This window comes from Fusarium flagelliforme, assembly GCF_020744385.1.
Source record: "Fusarium flagelliforme strain FIESC 12 MPI-CAGE-AA-0113 chromosome Unknown B0J16scaffold_1, whole genome shotgun sequence".
Lineage (NCBI taxonomy): Eukaryota > Fungi > Ascomycota > Sordariomycetes > Hypocreales > Nectriaceae > Fusarium > Fusarium flagelliforme.
This window is the reverse complement of record NW_025763503.1, coordinates 1,747,169-1,765,020: the sequence shown is the minus strand read 5'-3', so window position 1 is coordinate 1,765,020 and position 17,852 is coordinate 1,747,169. Positions and strand designations below refer to the sequence as shown.

General features: G+C 49.5%; 5 protein-coding genes across 5 annotated transcripts; 3 read left to right on the top strand and 2 right to left on the bottom strand.

Moving 5' to 3' along the window:
• The first annotated feature begins 7 nt into the window (after positions 1-7).
• Positions 8-2,080, top strand: B0J16DRAFT_326972 (Leo1-like protein-domain-containing protein). Its single transcript, XM_046126056.1, has 2 exons — positions 8-736; positions 795-2,080. Exons 1-2 carry the CDS (start codon positions 476-478, stop codon positions 1,761-1,763), a joined length of 1,230 nt encoding a protein of 409 aa, XP_045988543.1. The 5' UTR covers positions 8-475; the 3' UTR covers positions 1,764-2,080.
• A 159-nt stretch (positions 2,081-2,239) lies between these two features.
• B0J16DRAFT_8673 (uncharacterized protein) lies at positions 2,240-4,756 on the top strand. Its single transcript, XM_046134598.1, has 4 exons — positions 2,240-2,537; positions 2,622-2,752; positions 2,801-3,617; positions 3,668-4,756. The coding sequence occupies exons 1-4, from the start codon at positions 2,478-2,480 to the stop codon at positions 4,388-4,390; spliced, it is 1,731 nt and encodes a 576-aa protein (XP_045988542.1). The 5' UTR covers positions 2,240-2,477; the 3' UTR covers positions 4,391-4,756.
• Positions 4,757-6,165: 1,409 nt separating this feature from the next.
• On the top strand, positions 6,166-7,426 carry B0J16DRAFT_8663 (uncharacterized protein). The gene has a single exon (XM_046134593.1). It carries the CDS (start codon positions 6,500-6,502, stop codon positions 7,127-7,129), a length of 630 nt encoding a protein of 209 aa, XP_045988541.1. The 5' UTR covers positions 6,166-6,499; the 3' UTR covers positions 7,130-7,426.
• Positions 7,427-8,910: 1,484 nt separating this feature from the next.
• On the bottom strand, positions 8,911-9,597 carry B0J16DRAFT_313246 (uncharacterized protein; the record flags this gene model as incomplete). The annotated part of the gene is made up of 2 exons (XM_046125117.1): positions 8,911-9,350; positions 9,405-9,597. The coding sequence occupies 2 exons, from the start codon at positions 9,595-9,597 to the stop codon at positions 8,911-8,913; spliced, it is 633 nt and encodes a 210-aa protein (XP_045988540.1).
• A 5,205-nt stretch (positions 9,598-14,802) lies between these two features.
• Positions 14,803-16,934, bottom strand: B0J16DRAFT_352110 (UTP--glucose-1-phosphate uridylyltransferase-domain-containing protein; the record flags this gene model as incomplete). The annotated part of the gene is made up of 4 exons (XM_046129247.1): positions 14,803-16,093; positions 16,158-16,260; positions 16,292-16,391; positions 16,833-16,934. 4 exons carry the CDS (start codon positions 16,932-16,934, stop codon positions 14,803-14,805), a joined length of 1,596 nt encoding a protein of 531 aa, XP_045988539.1.
• Between the last annotated feature and the right edge of the window lie 918 nt (positions 16,935-17,852).

Genomic DNA, 17,852 nt, shown 5'->3' with positions numbered 1-17,852 from the left:
AGTGCATCTTGCTCCCCGCTGGGCAGAACCAGCATAGAACCTCCACTCCTTGCTGCTTTTGATGCCCTGCGACTGGCTCTACATGTCACCTGAAGCGCGCCATTCCTGTTTCAGAGCTGTAAAAGGGATTGTTCTGTTGCATCTCCGCCACTTTTTGACATTCTCCTGAGGCTGCACCTCTCTGTAACTTTCTCCACCGACCTGCAACAACAGCTGGAGAACAGACGAGTTGAAGTGGTTGTTATCTCTCCCAAGTTAGACTACTATCGAAAGTGGCTGCAAGTGTGGCTGGTGGTACTCCAACCTCAGGCCGGCCTACCTAGAAGAAGCTAAACGGGTCAAAGACTCAAGTCGCGACTGAGCTGAACTACAAGCATATTACTTTGTGCGCGCAAACACCAACCACTTTTTTCATTCCTCTTTTCAATTGCTTTACTCACGCTTCCAACACACGAACAATCCTATAAACTGCATCATGTCCGACTCAGATGGCATAATTGAACCTATTGACGATGGAGGCGATGACCTTTTCGGCGACGAGGGCGACGATGATCTTGTACCTACCAAGGAGGAGTCAGTCAATGAGGACGACGAGCTCGCCTCGGACCCAGAAGGCGACACCTACGCGCGGTACCGCAATGACGATGAAGACCAAGCACAATTAGAGACCAAGGAGCGTGCTGTCCAAACTGTTACGACCTACCGGCATCGAACTCCCAAGCCGAAAGACGGCGCGGTATGTGCTATTTTGCTTCGCGCAACATTTGAGGCGCTTGCTAATCTTGATCCTCCAGCTGCGAGTTCTTCGCGTTCCCAAGTTCATGAAAATCATGCCTGAAGAGTACAACCCCGATACATTCCAGCCAACCGAATTCGATATCGCCAATGCCAAATCTGAACATCCCAAACACGTCGCTCGAGTTCGAAGAGATCACAGCACCGGCGAGCTGAAAAGCAATACAAACGTCTTCCACTGGAGCGATGGATCGGTGACAATTTCTGTTGGAGGGGAGCACTACGAAGTTAACAGAAAGGCGCTTGCTCCACCACAGGATAAGCCATACAACGAGGTCCAGGATGGGCACTATTATGCCGCCGCCGCCGAGTTGCACAGCAATATCTTGATGACTGTCGGACATATCACAGAGCAATACAACGTTCGACCCAACAAGGCCGTTGGAGACGATGCGCTGTCCCGCCTCGCCGAGAGAATGGCAAGCGCCAGCAAGCCTGCGAACTCAACAGACATGATCATCAGGACTACCCGCGATCCTGAACTCCAGAAGAAGCAGGCTGAGCTGGCTGAGAAGGAGAGGATGAAGGCCCAGCGAAGACGCGAAAATGCCGAGGCCAAGATGGTGAGTGGCGTGGGCAGATCTTCTGGGCGTGGAGGAGGACTCTCGATCGGTGATCTTGAAGGAGGATCTCGAGGCGCGGGAGGATCTCGCAAACGTGGCGCACCTGGTGCAGGCAAGCCTAGGAGACGACGAGATGAGGAGTCCGACGAGGATCTTGAGGAGGCAGTCGGTCGCCACGAAGGCTACTCGCTCGACGATGGCTTCATTGTTGGTAGCGACGACGAGGAAATGGATAGCCAAGCTGCTGATGACGATGAGGAAGAGCTCCTCGACGATGACGAGGACGAGAAGCCTCGCTCCAAACGACAGAGGACGAAGGAGCGTAGCGAAGACGAAGGCAGCGAAGTCGAACATATGGCAGGACGATCTCGCCGGAGAAATGTCATTGACGATGACGACGATTAGATTGACAGTTCTTACGGGGAGTTCGGAAAAGGCATCAAGATATTGGTTGCAGAACAAGCAAAACGAAACTATTGCTGTATAATATGGAGTTTTTAAAACAGTGTGACTTGGGACAGACTACCACCGGTACAATGGTAGTCTGGCATAGGCACAATAGCTCTTCTTTAACTTAGACTTTGGGGATCGGCAGAGAGCGAAGCTATTTACATGAATCTTACCTTTTGCGTGCCTGGTCCCGTAGTATTTGCAACTGGAGGATCAACGATAGTGAACTACAGCTTCGGTTCTGTTAAATATCAGCTTATATCTCATAATCGCCTCCCTTACATATGACATGTGAGTGTGGCTCAATAGCTAGGATTCCATGTCTGAGACTCTTGGTGATCTCATTGGCAATCACATGCCGATTTAGCGCACCGTAGGTGAACCAGGTACTTTGTTGAACAGGCTGCGGGGAGCTCCACGAAACCCAACAACACCAACCTACCTTTACATATTCATCCTATAAAACAATTCCTTATCTTTTTATTATAGAGCTCAACTCCCTATAGGACTCCTCGCGCCGGCCCTGAGAGCCGTATGTATAGCCCATGTCGATCGACTAGTACAAGGTACATTGGCCTCGCGTGATCTCGTCGCGCTCACAACCACAGACTTGACCCAATCTCCTGTAAATGGTGCTTGTGCTTGTGATCGGCCCTCGGTAACGCGATAATGGGGGTGGTAGTCACCGTCTGGGGTGTCGTCGTGGATGTGGCCAGCTTCTGGCAGAGGGTAAGCCATGTCATGTTCATGTCTCCTTTCCAAGGATACACCTACGCGTGAGGTTATCGTGTCCAACTAATCATGTCCTTACAGAAGCTACGGACCTGGTACACGCGCAAAAGCCCGGTTGAGCTATGGCTGGATCTACTGAGGACAGCTGAGGTTTTCGAAGACTGGGAAGAAGCTGCGCTGCATCTGGACAATCTGCTTGGTCTTGATTTATGGTACGTATAGCCTTTGTCTCCATATGATCCTCACTAATACGGCTATAGGAGGAATAACCCAGCTTCTAAATACTATGACTGGAGACTCATTGCAGAACGTCTTGACTCTCTTGCGACTGCACGGGAAGATGCCAACTTTCAGCAGCTCGTCAATTTATTGAGATCCGGTCTTGTTCGGAACCTGGGAAACATCACCTCACCCAAACTCTACAACCGATCCTTTGCTGGCACCAAGTATCTCATAGAAGAATACATAACCCAGATCGCTGAAGCAGTGGAGGATATCCGTGCTCTTCCTACAACGCCATCCGCCATGCATGGCGCTGGGCCATCGTTGACAACGCAGATGAAGCTGGACTGTATACATGATACCAGACAAGCTTTCGGGAGAAGCACCCTCGTCCTACAAGGCGGTGCCATATTCGGCATGTGCCATCTTGGCGTTGTGAAAGCTCTCTTCTTACGCGGTCTACTTCCTCGCATCATCACCGGCACAGCTACGGGCGCCTTGATTGCGGCTTTGGTTGCAATCCACACTGAAGAAGAGCTCCCAGCAGTCTTGAGTGGCGATGGCATCGACCTCTCGGCATTTGCACCCAAGGTTGGGACTGAGAATGGTGATATGTCGACATTTCGAGCTTTCCAGTCACGGTGGGCGACTTTGCTACGGAGGATTAAACGTTTCTCCAAAGAAGGTTACTTCCTTGATGTGACTGTCTTGGAAGAGTGCGTGAGAGCTAATGTCGGCGATCTTACGTTTGAGGAAGCCTACAATCGAAGCAAAAGGGTACTGAATATTACAGTTGCGACAGAGGGACAGGGAGGCGTACCGACGCTGCTCAACTATCTCACTGCGCCTAATGTGGTATGTTCTTGATGTCTCTATTAGTGATGGAACCTGCTAATCTCTGGTAGTTGATCTGGACAGCTGCTGTGGCGTCGAATGCTTCGTCACCTTCACTCTACGGCCACCGCAAGACGACGATGCTCTGCAAAGACGCTCATGGTAACATTGTACCTTGGGCACCAGCCAATACCATCGACTTTCGACACTGGACACATACCTCGTACTCTGATCGAGACTCACCTCTAAGACGCATTGCTGAACTCTTCAACGTCAATCATTTCATCGTCAGTCAAGCTCGACCATACCTGATACCTTTTATTCAGTCAGATATGCATGGGCCATCCCTGGTAGAGTCACGGAGCAAAACCACACAAGTCTCTGCTTTCTTGGTACGCATGGTCGGACTGGAGATAAGACACCGCCTCAGCCAACTGGACACGCTCAACCTCCTTCCAACGGGCATCCGTCGCTTTTTAGTAGATGAGCAAGTTCCAGCGGCTTCAATGGTCCTTGTGCCGGAAGTGACAGCCGGAGACTTTGTACGACTGTTGGAAACACCGACTAGAGAAACCCTCAACTACTGGGTTCTCAGGGGTGAACGAAGCGTGTGGCCTGCCGTAGCTGCCCTGCGAATTAGATGTGCCGTGGAGAACGAGCTCGACAGGTCTTACCAAGTGGTGAGAAAGTTCAAGGCCCCCGGTCTGAGACGGAAGGGAAGCATGGCAGCCAGTATGGAGGCTGAGAGGAGGGAGCGTAATGGTCAGTTTGGTACGGATGTAAGTCCAAGTTGAATATTGTTTACCTAAAGGCGCCGGGGCATGGAAGCATCCATAAAGATTAGCTCTTTTTTTTTTTTTCTATTAGTTTTATTCATTACTCTGTTTTTTTCAACTACACAAGCTGCTAGAGTGTATACGCCAAGCACGTTTTAGTCATGGGAGGAGTTTTTAATTGAATCCATCTTGCACGCACACTTTCAGGTCACAGCTTCCTCTTTTTCTTATCATCACAGTGATCGCCCTGTGGAGGAAGAGAGCCATGGTCAAATATCTCTAATTCGGTCATTGGCTCAGGCATAGAAGAGGAGGAAGCTGTCATACATACAGCTAGGTGCCTTACGCTGTTAAAATAAGGGACCTATAGAAAACTGTACAGTTGTGTCTATCACAAATGAAGCTTAAGCTGTCTCAACAATCTTAACCCGTGAGGTGCAGTAACGCAATACAATAACTTGACTCATTCGGCTTTTTGCTCAACATCACTCCAACAGGGCTATCGCATCAACTCATCCCCATAGAATTTGGCCGCAAACGAACTGCACAACTGCAGAACAGCAACCACCGCCAAAGACCTTGTCTACTGGGAACTCGTTCAACCCTTCAGTACATCATCATCTGGTTACATGACCACGAAAGCGTGCAAGATGTCCTGGACATCATCCCGACTCTCGCTTCTCGAGGACCAGGGAAACTGAGAGATCGCAAAGATATCTCTCACGTCATCCCTTATTTTCAGTCTGGCAAATGGTGAGTTTTCCTCGCAGACGCCCCAAGGGAAAGGAGGAGTGGGATGACGTCCTGTATGCTGTAGAGCAACTCGGCGACCTTGGTGACAGCGCGGCGAAGATCGTTGGGCGAGAAAACATCATCCTCATGGGGTTTAGTCAGGGCTCTGCCGCCGCGATGATGTACCTGCTAGGGACTGATCAGCCTTTATGTGCCTTCTGCTGTTATAAATGATATATGCCCTTTGAGAACGACGTGTTGTCGGACGATAGACCCAGAGATCAGTCACCGAAGGTCAAACTTGAACAGCTCACGACCTGGCTTCACAATAAGTACTGGACATCAGAACAAATTCGAGATTCAGCTGGCAATCTGGCGTTGATACGCCAATATTTCTGACGCATTCTGTCACATTTTCTGATTTGGATCGTGTCTAAAGCTTGGATGCGTACCAGCATCTGACAGATTTGGGATTCACAGCCCACATGAACGTTGTATACCCCAAAGACAGATGTCTAAAGAAAGATGCAATGGATTGTTTTATCTCTATGATGGAATACACCAAGATTGGGTCGTGTCAGGAGGCAGCTTCGCAATCAGATCCTTCTCATGTTGGCGTAGGATCTCAGTTGTCTCACGGAGAAAACAAAAACGTCATCACAGAATACTCCGAGGGCGATGCGCGGCTCTCAACAGTCACGAGACCTGACCTGTCATCGTCATTATAAGTTTCCTCCTTTCCCAAAATAGACCTTCCTCTATCAAACGGGGCGTCAAAGAAAGTGAGGCGATTAACTTTTGACAGACTGACAGGTAATCGTGGATTCTTGTCTAGGGCGAAATGGGTTAGAGGAGGCTCTGCCATGCGATAATGGCACCACTTCTCAAACACAACTACACTAAGAGTCTTGCCGTTGCTAACAAAAGTACAGGAGGTTGCGTGTGGCACTCTCATGATAAGACTTGTCCTCCGCGTATTGGGAATATAGGGCTGTCGGATCGAGACTGTTCTATTGTACTTGGACCATTGGGAGAAGCCAGCGCAGCAATTATAGTCACTTCTTGGATTGATTGACGAATGGCCAAGTTTTTGGAACTGGCTAATGCAGAGATTGTTCTTTTGGAGTTCAAAAGGCCTGGCCTCACCCGCCTCTACGGGTCAGTCCTTACGTAGTATTGTTCAGTCTGTATCAACGCAGCGTCCTGATTGTTCAACATCTTACACTGACCAATCTGTCACAAGTAATACTGTTTGAGCATCAAACATTGAACTACTCCAGGCCACTTTGTATAGAGCAACCTTACACTGCATTATCCTCCGTATATCAGTGAGGAGTCAGAGTCTTGCCCCATTTCTCCCTAAACTGAAACACTCACCAGACTCTCTCTATCGCCATGAACATATTCGATAACCACGAAAACAGTTCTGAATCTTCCATATCCCTTGCCTCTTCAATCTTTACTCAGGACCTGGAGCGGCTCAGCATCTACGGTTTTGATTCTGATGTCCCTGATGATGTGGAGGGGGATATGGATGATGACCATCAGCCTTATGGTCCTCCCACCTATTCATTATTGATGCTTGAGAATGCTACCGTCCGCTCCGACGCCGACTTCTTCTCCGTGACCGGCTGGACAACAGCAACAGTCGGATCTTCGGCCGGTTCCACCTCCGAAACAAGATGCCCCGCTCCGGCCTCCGTGTCGGCCTCAGTCTCGGCTTCGGCTTCGATGGCCGATCTGACGGCGTCCACATCCCGCCTGGATCTCCAAGTCCAGGAACCCCGGCCTTCCGAGTCGATGACCAGTTCCAGTCCTGGTCCCAGCTCGCACGTGGTTGGCCGTGCTTCTGACATTTCTGCCAACGCTGATTCCTTGTTCAACTCCAATTCTAATTCCAATGCCAACTCCAACTCCAACTATGGATACATCTTTGATCAAGGACTTTGTGGTATCGGAGCTTGGGCAGAAATTGCAACGAGCCCATTCGTCGCCAAGATGAAGCGAATCACTCCGCGACAATGATAATTTCTCGCCCTTATTTTTCCTTGGTTACTGGACTATGCCTTGAGACAAACAGCATCAAGGAATGTCGCGGAGTATGGATCACCCTTGTTTACTTTTTTCATGTCGGCAGTCACTCTCTCATTTTAATTCAATTTCATCTCATCTCATCTTTTCCAGACGAACGGGAGGCTGCGCTGTTTCATCTACAGTATCTTCCCATATTCTTACCCTCTTTTCATCTGAACGTATGTACGATGATGCAGAGTAATACTGAAATGTTTTATGTCCCCCGCGCTCATTCTTTTTTATGTTTCTCACGGCTTTGTCTTAAACTCAACCCCGGCGATATTTTGATAGTCGCTCGTTTCAAAGGGTCAAAGACACAGCCACAAAGAGATGGAATGTTTGCTGGTGCAAGGGGCCTTGCATCAGATCAGTCACTGTAGATCAAAGATCAGATCGGTTACACCGGAAGAGACAGTCAAAGAGATGAAAAGCGAAAAACTTGCAAACTTGTTCACTCATTGATTCTCCCTTTTTCCTCACGCGAATTGATATCCTTGAAATGTAACACAAACCCGTTAATCAAACTGTCATGGGAAACGATCAGCGTTTACAGTTCCAAACCTGTTTGCTCAGACTCAGAGTAGTAATTAATCAAATCCCATGACACACCGCATGCGCAGGTCCTACAAGCAGTGACTGTAAAAAGACGCAATGTCGGTCCCTTTGACTCAAGTATGTACACGCGTACTGTAGAGCCTAAAGACCTTGTAGCGAGCGAACATCTAATTACCGGCGTGCAACGAATTTCGGGCAATTGCCTGGGGGTGTTCTGTAAACTAAACTGCAAAGGCGGTCGATCGAATGGATACTGACTAAATCGCATAAAGTTCACATAGAATATTCCGAGGCGGCATAACGAAATCTCGGTGTTAAACGGAACAGGCGATACCCGAAACCATAAAAGAAATAGAGGACGCGGCAATCCCTCTCTTTGATACCGGCTCTTGCATCGGCTGTCTCGTGACAACAAAGATCCCTCAGATGAATGATTGCCCAATGCAGAGCATGTCCACTGATATCATACACTTGTATAGCAGGGGATAACCCCCTACCATGGGTTGAAGGTTGCATATTACCCGCCCGGCCAAGGGATCGGTTTGCAGTAGTCGAGCCGTTGAGTTGTGCTTCTGAAACAGCAATTGGGCCGCGAATGCATGGGGGACCTGGACAGATCAGACCGGGAACCTGCATAAGTGAGTGGAGAGCAAGATGAATTCGGACGACGAAGATGCAGCTCGCAATCTGATTTGAAAGAGTAAAAGATAGAGAAGGACAACCAATGCGTTTCTTCTCCACAGACAATCAAACATGACATCAGAAGCTTAAATTGAAGGAGGTGACATGAGAACCTTTTAAGATGGGGACAAACTCAGATCCAATGAATAGGATATCACCATGAATAATCTTCAATCCCAGTACCCGCCTGCATGAAACATGAAGAGACACAACAAGGTTCACAATTCACGGAAGCAAGAGAGAAAGCAATATTGTAAAAAAGCAGACCAACTTTGAGTCTAATTGAGTTCTAAATACCTGGCTCTGGCTCTCGATCCCTCCCAGATAAGCCATTGCAGGCCTCATCGTAGGATACAGCCGGCCGTGACGCCTCATGGGTAACCGGAAACGAATAAACAAAGGCCATCATTAAAGTAGAATTATACACCGAAAACTTGAATCTCATCAAACCGCTCTTCTCATCCCACGTATGCGTGCAGAACAATCATGTCCATAACTTAGTTAAGGTAAACCATGGCCATGGCGGCACCAGCAATGAGAGCCAGAGAAGAGGTCATGCGGGTAGCACCGCTGACGGGGACCTCAGGAACACCGGTCTGGCCGGGAGCACCACCAGTCTTGCTGGGAGTAGCAACGGGGGTGGTGGCGTTCTTGGGAGGAGAGACGGGAACGTGGGTAGGGATGATGGGCTTGTCGGCAGTGGTGTGCTCAACAGGCTTGGTAGCAAGAGTGGTGGCCTGCTCAGTGGTGGCAGCAGCAGTGGTCTCAACAGCGGACTTGGTAGCGGACTTGGTGGCGGAGGGAGCGTCGTAAGAACCCTCGTAAGAGAACTGCTCGCTGTAGTTGATCTCACCAGCAGAGTCGGTGATCTTGAAGTTGTAGGTGTCCGAGGGGAGCTGAGAAGGAGTGAAGGTGAAAGAGTCACCCTTAGCGGAGCCTGTGGCGCATTAGTATGTGATTCAAGGGCAGTCAAGATTAGTCTGAGACATACTGGTCAGGGTCTTGTAGTCCTTGAGGTCAGTGGACTCTCCGTTCTGGAGGACGATGGTGCAGCCAGAGTCACAGCCGGTGTATCGGATGGTGTAGGGCTGACCCTCAGTGAGGTCGAACTGGGTGTTGGTGAAAGCAGGCTGGGCCAGGGCCATGGAGGCGAAGGCAGCGACGGTAGCGAAAGTGGTCTTCATTTTGAAGGTTGGGTAGTTTGTGATTGAAAGAATGACTGAGTTATTACTATCAGTCAAGTTAGTGAGATGTTTCGGTTTGTGATGTTTCGATAAAGCGTGAATGGTAGCGAGACTATGAGCAATAGCGCGAGTGATGTGATGGTGTTGTGGTAGCGAAGTTGCACTCGCAAGGCTGAGCACGAGTCGATATATAAACGACTGGCTTCGCAGGCAGCATAGATGTTGCCGGGTTGAATCACTAGCACTTGCTTTCACCGTCGACTGCCAGTGCCGGCAGGTGCCAACGGTTCCTTCCTGGTAATATCGACGGCTGCTGCCATTGCATTGCCAGTGCCCATCACTTCCAACTCCATAGGGGGAAACCGAGAGTGTGGTTGTATGCGTCTGCTCCCTCAAGGGGCAAGTGAAGGCTGAGAGTGGTATCAACTTACATTAAGGTAGTAGTAAGAGGCACAACGAGGTAGCGATTGACTGATGAACTGCGTTGATAGAGAAGAAGAAAAAAGAGGGAGAATGAAGCGGAGGAGGGAGGCTTATTATAATGAAGGGAACTGTGAGCTAGTGACAATAGAATGTCAATAATAAAGGGGATACCTTAGAATGCTCGCTCCGTGATTCAACGCTACGCTACCTAGACTACACTATTCTACGGATACCAACCTAATCCCACGAGACCTTGGGTATCCCATCCCACACAAGCTAACAAACCAGGTCAATGGAGGTGGAGGCTAATCAGAATGAAAGGGGGGTGTGATCAAAGGCCAAGAAAGGATGGAGGTGTGAGGGAGGAGGAGTGAGGCGTAGCAAAGCATAGCATCCTCCAATCCAATATCCATTATCCCATAGCAGTAGAGTAAAGCAGCCGTAGCCCGTAGCTGTAACCAACTGCAGTACATTGCTCTTGCCGGGGCTGCTCTTTCTCCTTCTCCTTTCTCTCTGTGCTTCCTTCCCCGTTCGCTTCAGGTTCTTTGCACTTGACCATGGTCCCTGCGTTCTTTCACCAACAAGTGGATGCTACCCTGAGGCACCCTGTCAATACCTCTGCTTGGCCCCAGAAGCTCATGCCTTGATTGCTTGGCCCATTTCGCTACATCATCACATTCCATCCACTGGCAGGCCAGCCACGGCCTTCCAATGCCCGAACCAGAACGGATCATGTCAGATCCCTGCTAAAGAAATTAGCCATGCAGGCCTGGCGTGCCAGAGCTATGCCCTTTGTGGCGCTCCCATCACTGCGCTGCGCTGCCGCTGTGTAGTCTTCCCTCCTTCAGGCCCAGGGATCTTCCAGCTCCACCTGCAGGACCAACTAACAACCTCTCGGAGTGCGGTGCCTGGCAGCCAAAGCGGGCACGCGCCCATCAACCCATTAGCGACCTGCCGCCTCGATCCATCACAATTTGACTCTTTCGCCCGAGCCTTAGCCTTGCCCCCCGGCTACCTCTCTACTACTACCTGCAATGCTTCCCTATCGGCGGTCACCTTCTGACGTTAGTTAGTGCTGCATATCACCAAACCAAACGGGATATTCCAATCCGTTCGGTCATGAGTCGAGCGTTGATCCATGCGTATCTCTGCGACTTACCATATCCTCAATCGATCCGACCGCAACCCCGTGCTGGTCAAGGGTTTGTTGTCAGCCTTGCCTTAGTCTGGCAACTGGTCACGGCGCGCTTCTCCGGCGTATACCGGAGGTGGTTGCACCTGTTCTGGGGGCGAAGTCGGGCTTGTATCTCATGGTTAAAAAGTTGAGTGCGCAGAACTTCTCTGACAGAATTACGTGATCAGTGTACTGGAATTTGGGTAAGTCACTTGCTTATTTTATTTCGCACTCTAAGCTCATTAGCTCAGGTTTCTGGCACCCACTAGCCTACCCTACTGTACTTTTAGTAGCGATAGCCGCCATGATTTTAAGTTACCACCCTAGACAAGCTGTCGTAAGCTTTCCCGATGCAATGCGATCCAGCAAGATAGCCGTGTCTTTGTTCTGCTATGTATTGCCTTGGCGAGTTGAGCCGTGTCTTGTCAAGCAAGCCGGCAAGCTCAGCATCACTTGTTAGCAGACATGTGGCTGCTTGCTGGAACCAAGGCATAGCAAGTTGCCATCATCGGCTATCATCATGTCAGTACATACAAGCGAGTGCTTTCACCCTATAACACTATCTATTAAAGCCTGATAGGAGGGCCGACGATAGCGGAGATCAAGACCCTTGTGGGTTGTGGCCAACGGTTCTCAGCACCCGGGAAATTTCAGCATGTCGGCTGCTGCCATTATCGATCCTCTTTTCCTCCACGGCGGTCTGGATGCTTGCCGCTATTGGAAACTTGGCCTCCCTGATGAACTAACCTTTCCTTATCGGGTACCACTTTAATGACTTTGCCCCCCTGGCTTGTCAATAGTTCCAATCGCCAGCTTCAATCGCGTTCTTTCCCTGCAAGCACTTGAGATTATTCTAATAACTCTTGCAGGTTTTCCTTGAGAATATTGATGAAGGGGGCGTTCTGGGCATTACTGGCTTCGAATCAAATTCTGCGCTACTGCTCGCAGAGATCAAATCATACCATCTCAGGCGCCTACAGCGCATCATCCGTCGATAGTCATTCCCGAAAGTGCATTCAATGGTTTAGCTGCAAATTAGTGTGAATCATTGCCCGTTGATGGCGTACGCCATAGCTGTGTTGCCGTAGCTGAACGTTGAGCAACATAGACAACAAACAGACAGGACACTCGCATGGCCGGCCCATGATTACATGCCATTGCAGCATTGGCATACAGTTTATTGCAGCAGAGCAGAGCTGTTGCTGGAAGCATCAGCAGTGCTTCTTTCTCTCAACATATACAAGCACTCGCATTACGGTTTAAGCTTTCAAGGCAGTGAGAGAACTAACATTGCAATACATTCCACAAGACTTGGTATGACTTCAGGGCGTTGAGGGAGGACAACTACGCAAGAGCATTCGTACTATGCATTCTTCTCATGAACCCAATACCATGGTGCCGCCTTGCTGATGGGATAGCGTACTACCAAGCCTTCTTCCGCAACACTAGCATGAACCGACGATATGGTTTGTTGACCCCCGCACCCGTTCTGGATCGGTATGTTTATTGTTGACGTTGCTTTTGTGGCTTGAAAAAATTGTCGGGAACTTGGAGTGTTATTCGTCATGGCTAATACGAATGCATTTCATCGTCTTCAGCACACCTCCAGGCAGGAGGCTTGGAACACACAGAAGCACCGAGAGTATGAATGGTGTAGGGCAACTCTGCATTACCGGTCAGTCCTGATGGTCTAGGCCTCACCACAGCTCGAGAGGTCCCTGCAATGAGCGGCTACTGCTCTCTCTTACAATCGCTAGTTTGACATCGCCGCAGTGCGTCCTACGAGTCCCTCATATACAGCAAATCATGGGGCCGAGAGTAAACGCACAGCCTTGTAGGCTGAGACAGGAGTTGTTTCTACCCACTGACTGTCTCGCCTTTCTCTTGTTTATGAGTTTGTTGATCGTTAGAAACACTGGTCAACTTACAAAGTACGTGCGGTGTAAGTCAATCACGTCAGGGCACTTGGATAATGCATGAGAGTTTAGCTTGCTTTCCAGGGTTGACAGACAGTTCCCAGTCGTGGAAGCATCGAATGCAGGCATTGCACCGGCCTAGGAAAATCAAGCTGGGGTCCCCAACTTTTGGCATTGCTTGCCAGGCTCAGGACAGGATCAGGCCAGCAGGCCAGGCCGGTCCGAACGCATAAACCAACATCGCTCCCCTTCTTTACAACAATCTCCTCCAACCCCACACAACAGCATCCATGCAAACCTGCATTGCCGCTGGTTGCCTGGATTGGTTCGGTATGGAAACTACGGGGCCACCCTCTCCGAACTATACCGATTCGAGCATCGTCATGATAACCACAGTCTTGGCCGGTACCACTCGACATTATTAGCCAAGCTTTCACGATACTATCATGGTTATCTTTGATATCCCCTATTACCTATAACAATTTCCTTGACTCTTCTAGACTTTCGAATCTCCGGCTAAACACACGGCTAGAAATGCAAGTGTGCTAAAAATGTCTTTTTATCTCTTTGAGAGTATCATCGGCTCGGACGTTGGTTTCTTCCTCAGGGTAACATTCAAACCTTACGGAGATGGGTAACTGCTTTTAGTGCAGAGTGCGTTGAAGCCATCCGCGACCCCGGTCCGGCATTGAAGATCGTAGGAAATGCCTCATTGATGGAACGTCATGAGCGCCGATCCAAGTCCTTTGATTTCACTCTACTTGCTTCCCGTGATAACCGCCTCATCTCGGTTCTCGATGAAGTCAAACGGTCTTTGCCAGCCTCCCCGGAATCACTGGCCAGTCCGAGCATTCGACCAACGTCTCAAACTTCAAACAAACTGTTGTTTTGTTTGACAAAGCTGTCCGACCGCAAGCTACGCCCGGTTAGCCACCTGGCCACGCGAATATCATAAACTTTGCGATGGCACGCTTGAGAAAACTTTAACAAAGTTCTCTGTCAACGCTATCGCGGCCATGCTATGTCATGCGCTCGTTGAACAACCACGGCGTTTGTTCCGCTTGAACTCTTCGAAGGTTGACCAGAAGGCTGGTGAACTGTAAATGTTCTCTGAGGGGATTTAAAGTTGAGATCTGTGCCGAAATGAGGATAAACCTTGAGGCCACAGGCTCCGTCAACTCACTCCATGGTTGGAGAAACACCCCTCAAGAGAAAAAAGTTAATATTAATTGTTTAATAGTCGGTGCTAACGTTCCTTGGTTGACGCTGTCTTTGGCTTGTCTGTCACATCATGAGTCGTTCATCTAGTCCGTTGCATTTCCATGAAACTCTTCATTTCTTCAGAAATTGTCATTGCCCTTTTTCAATTAAAATGTGCTCTATACCTAAGTGGAGGTAGCGAGCTATTGCTGTTTTGCCAAGTACGTACATACTCAAAGTGTATCCTCCAAACTTCCCGAGCGTGGAAGTAGACGCTAGAATTCAACTCCCTTGAACCACCACCTGACTCGGAGACACTGGTTCTATGCCAGTTTGCCTCCATGTCATAGCACCAACATCCTCATTCCCAAGGATTTGCTAATATGTCCGTCAATGTATCGCCATCTTATCCTATCCAGTTCAAAGGCCGTAACAAGGGATTTCAAAAACCACTCTGCGGCATAGGCGCACAAACTCCAACATGATCCCACTTTAATGCTCAAGCAGGCGCAAGCTACCCTGCACGACGACGTTCTCGAGGATAGATCCAGGGGGAATGTCGATGGTGCTACCTTCTGTCGCGACGATGATGACAGTGCCCTTGAGCGTCACACCACGGCCAAGGTTGACAGCACCAGTGATGGTGAGGTGGTCCAGCTCCAACACCTTAGGGATGGAGGGGATTCGCTTCTGGAAGTCTGAGACCTTCTTGAAGTCACCACCAAGCTTGATGAGGGGAGCGTCACCGAAGCGGGCGGCGCTCATTTGAAGCTGACCGTGCTTCAATGTGTAGAGATCAGACTTGACGAGCATAAGGTCAGAGCAGGTCTTGACAGGCAAGAATCGTCGACGGGGAACGTTGACACCGTGGGCGTTGTTGAAGTGACGGATGGCAGCACCAACAGCGGTCTCAAGCTGGACAATGGAGATGTCGGACTCTCCCTTCTTGTCACCGGGAATGGTCTTGCCGTTGGGGATAATCTCCATCTCAAGCTCATCGTTCTCAACAACGCGCTTGATGGCCTTGAGGTTAAGCCAGATGTTGTTGGTGTTGAAGTACTTGAACTTCTTGATGGACTTGAACTCGTTAACGTGCTCCTTAGGAACCTGGGCGATTTCGAGCAGGCGGACAGAGCCCTCGTAATCGATAATGGTACCACCCTTGACATCGGCCTTGGTCTTGTTGGTCAACTCCATGATGTACTCAGCGTTGGTCTCCATCATGTGCTGGAGGATGCGGAGATCGACGACAGCGCCCAGGTTGTCGACGTTGGACAGGAAGATGATCTCAATGCCTCGCTCAAGGAGCTTGTCGAGAATGCCAGAGTTGTACAGAGACTCGAAAACATCACCGTGGCCAGGAGGGTACCACTCGTTGATAGGGGACTCGTTGTCCTTGGGGACGGGGAGGAGAGAGTCCTTGTAAACTCGGGGGTATCGGGACTGGTTGAAGGTAAGGATGTCGACGTTGTGGCCCTCGTACTTCTTGATAATGGCGGCGGTGTCGTCATTCGTGTTGAATGAGTTCATGAGGATGAAAGGGACGTTGACGTCGTAGGTGCGGTTAAGATACTCGATCTGTCGCACGGAAAGGTCGAGGAAGGACATGCCATCACGGACCTCGATAACGGACTTGGGACCGACGCAACCCATGGAGGTACCAAGACCACCGTTGAGCTTGAGAACGGCGAGCTTGTTGAGGAACTGGACGGACTCAGTGTTGGCAAGGTCCTCGTAGTCGACAACCTGACCCTGGGCGGGAGGGGCAATGCGATCCCAGTCACTACAATACTATCAGTAACTGCCGGGTTATGGTATAAATATTCGGAAAGAGGGGGGAAGCATACACGGCGTTGCCCTTGGCCTTGTCGTTGAGGTATCGTCGGAAAAGAGCAAAGAAGTTGTCCATCTCGGTCTCGAACAGCTGCAGATGCCTGGTTAGTCTTGATGCTCCAGGGATAATCTCGATCCGACTATAAACTTGCCTTCTTCTGCTCGGGGTCCTTGACGGTCTCGGCGAGGTTGGTCAGAGAATTTCGCATCTGAGCGGCAGCGACGTTGGTCGAAGTGTTCTCGAAAGCCTGACGCATGATGAATTAGTATGATGTGACAATATTGGTCGTTTCTGGATAAATTGATCGCGAATTTATGTAGTCTTTCGTTTGGTGTGTTGTTGAGGGGAGGAAGATCGCATCATTGCTGAGCACCCTAATGGTCTCTTGATGATGGAAGACAGTGAATATGCGCCCATTGCTCCCGTCATTCATCTACTGGGTATTTAGACTTTCGATGAATGCGAAGCTGATTCGTATCTTGTCTTGCGGATGTGAGGGTCCCAAAGATTCACATCACTGCAAATGTAGATACAAGCCACTGTCAAGCTTTGAGAGGTAGCGGAGCCTTCATCGTTGAGTGTAGTACAAACACGGTGGCATGATGCATATTCACTTCCATCATGAGTCCTCATAGAGTGCTTTGCTTTGCTTTGTTTCACAGAAGGCGAAAGGAGTGAATAGACTCACCATGTGACTGCGCGTCTTGCCATGGCGACGCTCGTTGCCCTGCTCCTCGGCGCTGGAGGGCTTGAGGTGAGAAGGCAGCGCACTCTTGATTGCACTGGCCATTGTGAAGGTTGAGGATTAGTAACGAGGAATATGGGAGCGAAGAGAAGGGGAATGGAGATGGAGAGAGAATGAAGATGGAAGAGAAGAGAGAGAAGAAAGAGGAGGAGCAAGTACTAATGTTAAGAGGAATGAGGTAGGCAGGCGTACCTGCTGTACCTAAGGGAAAGGGGAGGCCCAGATGCGGGGCGGTGATGCCCTGGCTTGCAGCTCTCGTCTCTCATCTCATGCCAATGGATGGATGCATGTTCTTTTTGGTGGGGGTGGCGAGGGAGCTCTTCCCTGTCGGACAAAATAAGTTGATCACTGATAGCATCAAGCTTATCATCTCTTTTCTTCCACCAAGAATCTGATGAGAAAAGGTGTAACAGTGACGTCGAGTCTAGCTTTTTTTTTCTATGCTATTTTTCTTGTATCAATCAATTCTCTCAACTGAAAACTCTAGTATATTCTCGTTTAGTAAAGTAATTGCGCCTTTTCCTGTTGGTTACTTCGTGTTGTTTCTGTCTGTCAAGTTGCGGTGACAACCCCCCTTCAATTGTTTGCTCGGTGATATTGATCGTCTAGGTCCAGCTCGCTCAGCTCCCATGTTTTGTCGAGGCCAAGCTATTGGCCGTTGGGTGGAATGGAGGCTGGTAACATGTACCCGTTGTCTGGGTAAGTACTATTCTAGTAGACAATAATAGATATTAACTACGATGGCTTGAAAGGAGGAGATGAAGAATATCAATAGTTTTTTCGTTTGTCATCTACTTTTATTATTGTCCATCTCGTTACCTACTCATCTCATTTCTCTTGTCCATCTTCACGATACGTATCCATGCACGGGAATTAAACCCCACCAAACTCACCACAGCGATCTCATTCTCTTTCTTTCACCTGGTCCCAAAGTCCCAACCTAACTGGGAACTAGGATCCGGG

Bases quoted from the DNA above. Each gene is read 5' to 3' on its own strand.
- B0J16DRAFT_326972 (XM_046126056.1), top strand. From the start codon at position 476: ATGTCCGACTCAGATGGCATAATTGAACCTATTGACGATGGAGGCGAT. The intron at 737-794 runs GTATGTGCTATT...TTGATCCTCCAG, and splicing joins CCAAGCCGAAAGACGGCGCG to CTGCGAGTTCTTCGCGTTCC.
- B0J16DRAFT_8673 (XM_046134598.1), top strand. From the start codon at position 2,478: ATGGGGGTGGTAGTCACCGTCTGGGGTGTCGTCGTGGATGTGGCCAGC. The intron at 2,538-2,621 runs GTAAGCCATGTC...ATGTCCTTACAG, and splicing joins TGGCCAGCTTCTGGCAGAGG to AAGCTACGGACCTGGTACAC. The intron at 2,753-2,800 runs GTACGTATAGCC...ATACGGCTATAG, and splicing joins CTGCTTGGTCTTGATTTATG to GAGGAATAACCCAGCTTCTA.
- B0J16DRAFT_8663 (XM_046134593.1), top strand. From the start codon at position 6,500: ATGAACATATTCGATAACCACGAAAACAGTTCTGAATCTTCCATATCC.